The sequence below is a fragment of the Epinephelus lanceolatus genome, chromosome 9 (genome assembly GCF_041903045.1).
Source record: "Epinephelus lanceolatus isolate andai-2023 chromosome 9, ASM4190304v1, whole genome shotgun sequence".
NCBI lineage: Eukaryota > Metazoa > Chordata > Actinopteri > Perciformes > Serranidae > Epinephelus > Epinephelus lanceolatus.
The window spans coordinates 37,959,517-37,972,202 of NC_135742.1; the positions used below are offsets into that span (position 1 = coordinate 37,959,517).

Here is a 12,686-nt window from a genome sequence, read left to right on the forward strand (position 1 = left end):
ATGGGTACAGTGCGTGAACCCCAATGAATGAATGCCCTGTCGCAACATAACATCGATCCAACTAAACTATTGCCATAGTCCGACTTCTTCTTTATAACTACTAACCCAGACTAGGGATATTGTTGAGCGATGGACATTGATGGCTCTGGATATTGTTTGGCTGCCCTTGCTTACACACCTTTTCAGTGTCATGTGGAAGTTGGGTACAGTGCCTGTGGAGTGGCAGACCGGGGTGGTGGTTCCCATTTTTTTAAAAAGCGGACTGGAGGGTATGCTTCAATTATTGGGGTATCACACTGCTCAGCCTCCCTGGGAAAGTTTATTCCAGGGTGCCTGAAAGGAGGCTCTGGCTGACTGTTAAACCTCAGATTCATGAGGACCAATGCAGATTCCGTCCTTGCTGTGGAACAGCAGACCAGCTCCTCACCCTTGTAAGGCTGCTAGAGGGGTTATGAGAGTTTTCTAATCTAGTCTACATGTGTTTTGTTGACTTGGAGAAAGCTTACGACCACATCCCCGGGAAGTCCTGTGGAAGGTATTGCAAGAATACAGGGTTCCAGGTCATTGCTGCATACTTGTATAACCAAAATGAGAGCTATATCTGCACGCTTGGCACAATGTCAAACATGTTTCCAGTGGGTGCTGGCCTCCTCCAGGGTTGTCTCTGGTCACCAATTCTGTTTGTGCTATTTATGGATGGGATCTCAAGGTGCAGCCAGGGGGGAGGAGGGGGTCCAGTCTGGGGCCCACAGAATTGCATCCTTGCAGATGATATGGTTCTCTTGGCTTCATCACTTGACCTCAGGCATTCATTGAAGAGGTTTGCAGCTGCGTGTGAAGCAGTCAGGATCAGAGTCACAACCTCCAAGTCTGAGGCCATGGTTTTCTGCTGAAAAATGGTAGATTTGCCCCTTTGAGTTGGGAGAGAGTTGCTGCTGCAAGCGAAGGAGTTCAAGTAATTCAAGGTCTTATTTACAAGTGAGAGTAAGATGAAGCGTGAGATGGATAGGCGATTTGGCGCTGCACTGGCAGTGACGCGGGCACTGCACTGGACAGTCACGGTGAAGCGGGAGAGTTGAGCCAGATGGCAAAGCTTTTGAGTGACTGGTCCGTCTATGCCTGAACCTTCACCTATGGTCATAAGCTTTGGGTAGTGACAGAAAGATTGAGATCAGTTGATGTGACGGGGCTCAGCCTTAGATATAGGGTGAGGAACTCAGACATACAGAGGGAGCTCAGAGTAGAGCTGCTGCTCCTTCACATCGAAAGGGGCCAATACAGGTGGTTTGCTCATCTGATCAGGATGCCTCCTGGACATCTCCTGTTAGAGGTTTTCTAAAACGTCTAATTGGTAAGAAGAACTGGGGCAGACACAGAACACGCTAGAGGGATTATATTTCTCATTTGGCCTGGGAACACACTGGGATCCCCCAAGAGGAGATGAAAACGTGGCTGGGAGGAGGGACATCTGAAGTACTTTGCTCAGACTGCTGCCTCCGTGACCCAGCTCGGATAAGTGGAAGAGAATGAATGGATGGATGGATGGATGGATAGATGTATGGATGTTCTGAACACTAAAATATGTTTCTGAAAACATCTGTGGTGAGAAATAGGCAATGCAGTAACCTAAACCTGATTCTTGATTCATATTTGATCAGGGCTGCCTAGTTTGACAATTTGACCGCAGTTCATGAGCAATGATTAAGACTGACAGCTAAGATAGAGACTCCTTGGCTCTGACTGGTTATTGTTTTTTCACCTGTGGTGGATTCTTACAAATGCCATTAGGCATTTAAGTACTAGGAGGAAGCTGAGGAACATGATTTGTTTTTCACAGATTATCTGTCCCATTAAGTACTGTCAGGATATTGTAACAGTTTCAGCAAAAATGACAAAAAGTTATTTCTTATAAACATTACCAACTACAGCTTCAACACCAAAAATGGAAAATGAATGGATTAATGAAAGCAGTATTTGTGTTAAAATAATACAGTTGCCATTATGGACTGACACTTTTTGTTAAATGTACAAATTAAAATTGCAGCACATCATAAAACAGAGAGGCTTCTCACTAACTTATGATAATACATACTATCCCTGTGTCTAAAATAAGCCAGGTCAAAAAGAGGCCTGGTTGTCTCTGCAGTTGAGGTAAATATTTGATAATTGCAGTAAATAAGTAATACATAAGTGTGTGTATCTAGGTGCTGACTGACCTGTCATTGAGGCAGCAGTAGATGATGGGGTTGTACATGGTGGAGCTCATAGCCAGCCACATGATGGCCAGGTAAACCTGCTGGATGAATCTTTCTTCAAACATGTCAGGAAAGAACTGGTGCAGCAGGAAGTAGACGTGGTAGGGCAGCCAGCAGATGGCAAACGTACACACAACCACAATCATCATCTTCACCACCTGTTGGATACAACAGCACCATTTTGTCTTCATAGTGTTCATTTGTACTGAAGTGCTTCCCCCTCTATTATGGCTTTCACCAGTGTCCATGTACTTTTCAGAGCAGATCAGACCAGCTGAAGGCTGGGATGTGACAAATTGGTATTAATCTTGCATAAAGCCTTCATGCTGCAAGAGATGTTAGGTTGTCAAAGCACCAGACACGTTAGTACAATGAACATGCCATATACATATACATATATATATGTATATATGTTTATATATATATATAAACATATATACATATATATATGTATATGGTATATATATATATATATATATATATATATATATATATATATAAACACAAGTTTTTGCAATTTTCCGGACTGACTGACCTTCATTTCTTAAAGTAATGATGGCCACTCGTTTTTCTTTAGTTAGCTGATTGGTTCTTGCCATAATATGAATTTTAACAGTTGTCCAATAGGGCTGTCGGCTGTGTATTAACCTGACTTCTGCACAACACAACTGATGGTCCCAACCCCATTGATAAAGCAAGAAATTCCACTAATTAACCCTGATAAGGCACACCTGTGAAGTGGAAACCATTTCAGGTGACTACCTCTTGAAGCTCATGGAGAGAATGCCAAGAGTGTGCAAAGCAGTAATCAGAGCAAAGGGTGGCTATTTTGAAGAAACTAGAATATAAAACATGTTTTCAGTTATTTCACCTTTTTTTGTTAAGTACATAACTCCACGTGTTCATTCATAGTTTTGATGCCTTCAGTGAGAATCTACAATGTAAATAGTCATGAAAATAAAGAAAACGCATTGAATGAGAAGGTGTGTCCAAACTTTTGGCCTGTACTGTATATATATATGACAGGTACAGCAGGTTCTGACAGTTTTCTGCTTGTTTTTGTAATCTTTCGATGATGATACATGCTGTACTACATACATTGTCTCCTCTGAGGACTCAACATTCAACTTCCTTTCTTTAACAAGCTTCTCTGTTGGCTAAACAACAAATCTGTCAGTCGAGACAAAGCTAGGCTGCTTTGACCTCTCTGTCTGTCAGAGGAAACCTAATACTCATATGCATATCATCTGAGCTGTCAATAATAGACAGTGCTCACTGACAATGAACTGAAAATAACACACATGGACAGATGTAACAGATCTGTGAGGCTGCCTCATTAGACTAGGAGGCAGACTCTTATCCTGTATGCGCTATAATAGATCCCACTGATTTTCTTTGCCAGACATGCCATATGTTGTATTCAAGTGTTAGCATAGGCCAGGCGTCCATACTCATGCAGTGCAAGTGTATGTTGATCCTAACCACAGCCATGTGGTTTTTTGTGCTATCATTGTGTGCAGTTTAGTTTAACATAAAACACATTTTACAAACTCTTGATGTATGTTTTGTTTATAAAAACCTGGAGGCTTTACTGGTGCTGGAGAGGCAGTCATAGTGGGTGAGAGGTGAACCAGTGTTTACAGAGCATGTTCGAGACTCCGCATCCAGCAGAGTGTAGACACTGGTGGAAAGCCAAGAGCACTTGGACATGGGCATAGACCTCGCAGACCTCCCAGCCTCCCTCTGGTACTTTAACATGCTGTGCAGACATTGGACCTCCTCTCATCTGCTATGACTGCCTCTTCAGGCCTGGCCACAGCCCCTAAGCAGCCTCCAGCAACCCCACTATCCCAGGCTGTGCTCTCCTCCGCCAGACAACCAGAGGGAGAGTACGAGGTTGGTAGGGTCCTTGCCCAGGACCAAGGGTCCTCTGTCAGCTTTCCTCCAGTGTTCACATATGCCTGGATGTGGAGCTGTGGACTTAGTCATTTTTTTTCTCAGGGTTTACTTCCCTCTGCTCTCTGAACATTTAAAAATTAAATTAAATGAAGGTTTCACGCTCTAGCCAATCACAACACAATAGGACAGGACTTGTCAAGAAAGGCAGTGGGATCCATAATAATGCATACTGTGGTAACATGATCAAGGGAATTGTGAAACTAATAAGGAAGACTCCAAGAAGGAAGATTCTGAGAATTGTCATGAATGCCCTTTCTCCCAGCCTCTATGAGGCTTTGAGGCATAATGGTGTTTTAACATGCTGATGTTTAGCAGATGTAATGTTTACTATGTTCAACATCATCAGCATGTTCAACATGATGGCATACTGAAGTTTGTTTTTTAACACTAACGATTAATTCAGCTGTGGGTGATGGGAATGTCATTAGTACTGCAGTTATTTGGTCATTACATGAAACTTTTGACCTGATGATGGTGGTAAATGAAAAATTAGAAGATCACCAAAATTAAAATATAATTCATCCCGAAAGAGACATGGATGTGTGCAGCAAATCTCATGACAATCCATCCAATAGATGTTGAGAAATTTCACTCAAAACCACAAATTTCAACCTCATCACCAAAGTCTTTAGGATATATCCTCTGGGGAACATGAATATCTGTACAAAATTTCATTGCAATCCAATTCATAGTTATTGAATTATTAAAGCATGGAGCAAAAGAGTGGAGCAATTGGCCAACCATGTGATAATGTATGCCATAAAATGAAGGTAAAGATATCAACTGTTGCAGGACACAAGTAAAACATATTGATTAGAGGGATTCAGATACATCTACATCCATTTGATACATGGGTAAACATTTAAATATTTGAGGGTGAGGAGCTTTAAACATCCATGCGTTCAACGATCTTAAAGGACACTTTCTTTCAAAAAGGGTTCTTAATTGAACCCTTAGTTTACAAAAGCCTTGTTTCCACCAATCAGTCTGGTTCAGTTCAGTTCAATTGACAATGTGACTAAATCAACACACCTTAAATGTCAATATAACTCTTTGTTTTTACTTTGTTTTTACTGTTTCCAGGATGACATATGCTTTAGTAATGATTTAATCTTTTAAGCGTTTCAACCAGATTATGTGAACTGTGAATTCTGTTTCCTCACTTGGAGAAAAACATGGCAGAGCATAGTTCCAGTGCATTTGGTACAGTAACACTACACCCCTGCTCTTAACTGACTGCACAAACCCACTATTTTAAAAACTATCCCATTAAGAGGGACTCTTGTCAGCCTATTCTTTTCTGTTCTTGAAATTTCGCCATGCCAACCCCATTCTGTGGATGATAAACGAGGTGCAGAAGTTCCTTTGTATCACTGGTGAAGAGGACGCGCAGCAAGAGCTGGATGGAGCAATGAGTAACAACATCCCTACATTTAAGAGTACTGTCTGGGGTTGAAATGCTAGAACCTCAGCCCTTCAGGAAGAATCCTTTTGGAACCCTTATTTTTAAGGGTGCGTGGGTAGCTGTCTAAAATGCAAGTTACCTTGCGTTTGGCAGTCAGCTGCTCCTTGTAGCGGTCAGAAGAGTCTCCAGGGATTTCACTGGCCCAGAGGGTCAGTCCCACTACCAGATAAGCACAGCCCATCACCAGTAGAGGAAGGAAGTAGATCAGGATGGCCACACACACATAGTACCTACAACAAGACATATGTTACTAACAATGGCTTCATTCTTTTCAAGTGTCCCAGTTAGAATTTCAGTGCATTTGCATGCACTTAAATTTTTTTCTCGAATCACAAAGTTACTTAAATGTCATGCAAACTAGAAATCCAATTTGTTTGTGAGCAGCATAAATTCCAAACAGAACTGGACACAAAACAAAAAAGAGCAGGAAAAATGTTGTGGAGCTCAGCAAAATCTGAGAAATACATGCAGACACTCTTCAAGGCAGGAAAACAACCTCTACTTACATTTTCTAGGTAAATAAAAAATATATGTATTTTTAATAATGTTCTAAAATATTATTTGAATAGAACATCAAGCAAAACATGTACTTCTAAAACCAAACCTACACCCCCTGCTCCACAACCCTCAAAGCTTAGATTATGACTAGACCTGATCAGCTTTGTGAAGAAATGTAATTAAATGTAAAAATATATGGTAAGTGTTGTCAACAGTTAACCATTAATCGGTTAACCACAGAGAATGTTTATGACCAGTTACACATGTTGGTCTATAGGTTCATTTGCATAAACCTCAAAAACACAACTGTTGGAATTGGCAGGGTTTGTGGAATTGGCATCCATTTGGGGCCTCAAGACTGCTGCTGCTGCTTCTGCTACCAAGACAGAGTGACATGTTGCCAACAGCAGTGCCATGGTGCAACTTCTGGGAGGGGACTAACACAACCCGGCACGTCAGGGGGGAAGAGACAGAGAGTGAGGTGGAATGACAGCCTGCTTGAGGGACATCTCCCCATTCTTTGAAAATAATTTCCTTCCCTGACGCAAAGAACAAGAGAGAAGATTTCTGAGGCTTGCCATCTTAGCAAGGTGCAATCTGGCAATCCCTGGGACATCGGTGCCCTCCAAGCAGGTGTTCGTCGCTGCAGGCCTCACAGCCAACAGGCTGCAGACCAGAATCCCAGCAGAGCATGTGGATGTGTTGATCTTCCTCCACAAAAATCGTTAGTTCTTTTCAAAATGTTGATTTGTTGTTAAGATTAAGTGCAGTTATAGCACTTAATTGAAAGCTCTTAAAAATCCATCCTTTGTCCACATTAAATTAGATAATTATAAGAAATGGACATTGAGCTTATGTTTCTGTCATTCAGGCCTTTAGGTACTTTAAAGGAGCAATAAGCGAAATTCATCATTTCTAGATTGAAGGAATTAAAAAATTGCTATGTGAAGAACTAGAAGTGTAATTTCATCTGGAGTATAGCATGACCTCACACACCCTCTCTCTGTGTTGATCTCCAGCCCATTGTTTACAAGCCGGTCCGGCTGCACGTTCATGTACGTTCATGTGAATCCCCACCTCCCCTCCTCCCTCTCGGAGCCCTTGGCCCTCCCTCCCTATAAAAGGCTACAGCCAGTGAGCAATGGCAATGTGTATTTTCGAAGCGAAATGGCAGAGAGCGGAACGAAACCGGGGCTGACCGGTGCTTCCTCCTCAGGCTCCACTTCACTCAGCTGCCCCACAGATCCGCTGCCTCTCCCACTTTAACCTCAATAACAATCCGGAGCTAGCTGGGAGCGGCTGGCGAGGCGTTAGCCGCAGCATGACCGGAGGGAAGTACAGCCAGTTAGCCTCCGCTAGCTTCCCAACTAACCCCGGCTCTCTGTTTGGATCCAACCGGAGCACCGAGCCCTGGTTTGTTATTCATGTTAATGTGGGAAGAAGCAGCGGGTTTATCGGGCAGCTGAGTGAAGCTGGGTGAAGTGGAGGCTGCGGAGGAAACACCGGGATGGGTTAATGTCCGGAGCTTGAGTTATTAGCGGCTTGGTCCCAGCAATGGGTCAGGCGTCACCTTGTGTTAGGTGAGTAAGTTAGCCTGGCAGCCCAGCTAACATTTGCAATTAGCATTGTAAAATGTAGCCTCGTGGGCAGCCTGGCGGGCTTGTGGGCAGCCTGGCGAGCCAGGCATGCAGCCCGCAAGGCTATATTTTTGTAATATATTTGCTGAGATGGAGGCGAGGCTCAGTGACTAGAAGAGCTGGTAGAAGCGCTCCATAGCTGTAAGTTACTTCAGTAGCCAGTGACAGCCGACTCGGCTAGAGACATCGCTGGATCTCGACTAGTGCTAACACCGGGAGCTAACGCTAACGTTCCTCCTCTTCTCCGTGAGTGAGAGCGATATTTTAGCCTAGCGGGCAGCTGGTTCGCGGGCTGTCCGCTAGGCTAAAACATCGCTTCAGGTTAAAGTGGGAAGAAGCAGCGGGTTTGTCAGGCAGCTGAGTGAAGCTGGGTGAAGTGGAGGCTGCGGAGGAAACACCGGGATGGGTTAATGTCCGGAGCTTGAACAGCCCGCGAGCCAGGTGAGTGCTAACACCGGGAGCAAACGCTAACGTTCCTACTCTTCTCCTTGAATGAGAGCGATGCGGGTAGCGCTGCACTGAAGCCGCCTCTAAATGGCATATAGCAGTGATCTAAAGCAGAAACAGGACAGCACTTCATGTTTCTACCAGTTCTACCAGTCCTTACACACGGTAAAGCACATGACTCTCCTTCTCTCACCAGAGTCCTCTGCTCTGTCAGATCGACATACAGGAAAAGAGCAGAAATAGAAATTAAAAATCAAATCAAATCAAAATTTATCAAAATTTCATAGTCCAGTCCTGTTGTGGCTAATGTGAGCACTGAACCAGCTTTTTTAACCAGCTTGTCCAAACCCTTGGTGTTTTTGTCTTTCAAGCTGCTTCCCCAAAACACTGCAGCGTAGAGAAGTGCACTGGCCACCACTGTGTGATAGAACGTCAACATCTCCACACACACGTCAAAGGACCTCAGTGTCCACAGGAAGAACAGGCGGCTCTGCCCCTTCCTGTAGAGGACGCCAGTGTTGGGAGACCAGTCCAGTTTCTCATCCAAGATTTAGCCAGGTTTAATTGTATCAAAGGACATTACAGCTCCTAATATCCTGTTGGTAACTGATGCAGCACGGAGGTCGTCCAGTTTATTTTCCATCACCTGTACAACTGCGAGCAGGATGCTAGTTCAGCTGACGTCCATTCTTCTCTATCTCTTCCTTGATGTTTACTGATGTTTACATTTGAAAACCTCAACCTGTATAGCTAGCAGAAGTGGCAGGAGTGTGCAGACTGGTGAGTTGATTTCCTTATCCTGATGAATGACTCTCAGCCATGTGCCACCATTGTTCAAAGCCAACCACAAAAAGCACCCCCAAGACTTGCGAAATAGACATAAGAGCATAAAAGAGCATACATTTGGCAGAAATCTAGCAGATCTGACAGAGAGGCGACTGGAAACATATATGCCTGTGTCAAATAACCATTAGACATTGTAGTGAATACCAAATAGAAGTCCTTAGTGTCCCACATGCAGTTTAATGTTTATTTTAAGGGCATTTCAGTGGCAGTGGATATTTCCGAGTTAACAGCAGGCCTTTGAATCTTTTTTTCTCCCTGACAACTCCCCCTATCTCCGAAGCACTGATGCAGCAAGCAGTAAAATAAAAAGTTACTCATTCGAGTCAAGAGCTAAATCAATCATCATTAGTTTGTTTGCCAGAGGACTAAGATATTGCTTGGTTTTGTAACACAATTTAAGATGTGAGGGGCATCGGTTAGACCTCTGCTTCAATACCTGTCCAATGAATTTAAACCCTTAATGAGATAATTAAATATGACAGTTAAAGTATTTAGCTCATGATTTGGTAATCTATCACAGACACGCTGTTTAATCGTGTTAATTCCCTGTTAAGTGTTTGCACAGGTTAATAGGGAGTGTTGTGGTCTGTTCATGTATGAATGTGTGTGTGTGTGTGCATTAATGTCCATTAAAATGTGGGTAATCGTATTATATCACCCTGAGCTGTGTAGAGCGAGTGTATATATCGTGTTTAGCTGTGTTTAGAGAGGGAAGACCCCCTGACTCCAGCACCCACAGAGGGACAATCTGTCTTCCCCTCTGTAAATGCTGCAGATGAGACTCACAGGCCATTTTCTTGGCAATTAACTACAATTATGTTAATCCCACCAAATACCCAGGAGCACAGGAGCTTTCGTCAGAGTGCATCGGGACTGCGGAGCTGCCTGATCCACACAGGTGTTTGCAATTACTCTGCTTGATTAGACCTGTGTTCAGTTTGAGGTTGGGCTGAGCTATGCAGGGGATGACAGTATGCATATACATTATGTAGAAATAAAAATGATAAAGGTGTAAGTTGTCTAAAGGCTTAAGGTGCCTTTAGACTTGCAAATGACCACACGCTGAGACACAGATACACTGCATAGAAGATGTGTTCACCAGCCAAGAGAGAACATTGCATAGACAACTAAGATCAGAGCCTTGAGAGCTCCGTCAGGTGGAGTCTTTAGCCTGAAGGGAACTCATATGCAGTGAAGACTTTAAGATTTACAGAGACACTAGTCTGCCTTACAGACTAAACTGAGGAGGACACCTTTAAAATTAATCCTTCACTGCAGTGAAAGCCAAAGCTATAATAAGGGACGGCGGTCTGATATGCCTAGTGTTCTTACAGTATTGTTGCATTACTATCTGTAGTTTGGTTTATGCTGGTTACAGAGGTTACAGTAAACATGGTATGACAAAATAAAACAATGGATCTGATTTTTAGAAAAAAATGTAACAATAAATATGCTGGGCGGCACGGTGGTACAGTGGTTAGCACTGTTGCCTCACAGCAAGAGGGATACACCTTGACCTCCTCCCCCTCTCTCTGTCTCTCTCTAAACACACACACACACACGCACACACACACACACACACACACACTACTTTGAGAGTGCCATGGTGCTTGTCTCTGTTCTCAGTTATGACAGTTATTGCTACTGTATTGCATAGAGTTTGGTTTGCAGGTCAGGTGGTTGATTGTCACACATTTTAAGCATCCAATGAATCTTTCTGTGTGGTTTTATATCCACTCCTGATGCTACTAAATATGGCCGCTAGTCTGGTGCTCCACCCTCATAGGACTTTCTTTTGGACATACTCTAATTAGCATCAACTGACATATGCCTTCAACTACGACAATGGCATTTATCATTATAAGAACACTGGTGTGATCAATTCTGCAGTTTAAGAACACGACATGAATCTGACACAGACTTTTCTAAGGACCTTTCTTAAGAACCAATTTAAGGAAAACTTAGGAAGATATTGATGAATGAGGCCCAGTGTTCTTTACAATGACTTTACAATGTATTCTATATAAACAGGTTCCGTGTGACCACATCATCCTCCACATGGGTATCAAAACAAAACATCACAATATAATACAAAAGTCTCAGTTAGACGCCCAGTGTTGCTGCCAAGGAGATCACTTAAAAGTAGCGGATGTATAAACCTAGGTTGTTGGCTACCAGAGCATGTGAGCGGAGCGGAGCGGGTGAAAATTTCCGCTCCTCGCTTGCAGACCTGTCACTTTGCGCCGCTTGTCCGCTCCGCTTTGTTCTGCACATTCTTCGCTCTGCTCCATCACAAACTTTATCCCGCTCCACTCGCTCACCACTCTGCTCAAAAAAACTCCGTCGTATTACCCTAACCTGTAATCTTCTATTCACAAATAAAACGGGGTCTGCCCATTTTTCCGACAGCCCATTGGTCCGACATCCCATTGTTCCAACCATATTAAACCCATTGTTCCGAAGTCCCGTTGTTCCGAAATCATCGTGATGCCCTGTGGTTAAGGTCTGGTTAGGTTTAGGCACAAAAACCACTTGGTTAGGGTTAGGAAAAGATCATGGTGTGGGTTAAAATGAAAAAGAAAGTGACAAACACATAAGCCGTGAGCCTGCTCCGCCTCAAGCCTTTCCCAGCTGACCCAGAGCTGGTCGCAGCGCACCATCAAGGCAGAAATATGCCCGCCGGGAGCTGTTCAGCACTGCAGAGAGCTCCCCACACAACCCCGACCCCAGAGTTAATAACAGGAGGTTATGGTGTTTCATTCTCTCCTCACTATTACACTTGTATCTTGACCAGTAGCCTACTTTTGTTGCGTTGCTGATCCTCTATGGTACACAAATACAGTAATAATCACATATCGGAACAACGGGACGTCAGACTAATGAGAGGTTGGAACAATGCTACGGCACCAATAAAACATGAGCTTGGTAGATTCTCCGGGGAAGCCCTCTCCCCGCAGTTAGGGACCGTTCTACACGGTATCGCTGGCAGGGTGGAAATAAGTCAAAGTGTAGAGGAGACAGACCAGGTTAAGCAGCCGACCTCCGGGGAAGCCGTCTCCCCGCAGTTAGGGACCGTTGTACACGGTATCGCTGGCAGGGTGGAAATAAGTCAAAGTATAGAGGAGACAGACCAGGTTAAGCAGCCAACCTCCAGGGAAGCCCTCTCCCCGCAGTTAGGGGCCGTTCTACACGGTATCGCTGGCAGGGTGGAAATAAGTCAAAGTGTAGAGGAGACGACCGGGTTAAGCGGCTGACCTCCGGGGAAGCCCTCTCGCCTCTCCCCGCAGTTAGGGACCGTTCTCCAAGGTACCGCTGCTTCTCTTCTCAGTTTCTTTTCTGAAGTACACAGTAAACTCCATAGTTTTGAAAGAAAATAGTGTGGGTGTGCGCAGGTGCAAAGATGCATTCTGGGTGGGGCATGAGCGACCGGAGCGAAATTGGAGCGAGAGATAAGGCTCCGTTCCACCTTTTAAAAACATAGCCGCTCCTCGCTCAACACAAAATCCTCCCACTCCCCGCTCTGCTCACATGCTCTGTTGGCTACCCACTTGAGCTAACGTTCATTAGCTGTTTAGATCG

The 12,686-nt window shown here is 44.0% G+C and overlaps 1 protein-coding gene across 1 annotated transcript in view; it reads right to left on the minus strand.

Moving 5' to 3' along the window:
- Window positions 1-12,686, minus strand: part of tacr1a (tachykinin receptor 1a) — a 76,260-nt gene that overhangs the window by 6,984 nt on the left and 56,590 nt on the right. The window contains exons 3-4 of the mRNA XM_033618839.2: window positions 5,759-5,909; window positions 2,217-2,413 (exon numbers count right to left, since the gene is read on the minus strand). Coding sequence (XP_033474730.1) covers window positions 2,217-2,413; window positions 5,759-5,909 — 348 coding nt within the window. The remainder of the gene's footprint in view (window positions 1-2,216; window positions 2,414-5,758; window positions 5,910-12,686) is intronic.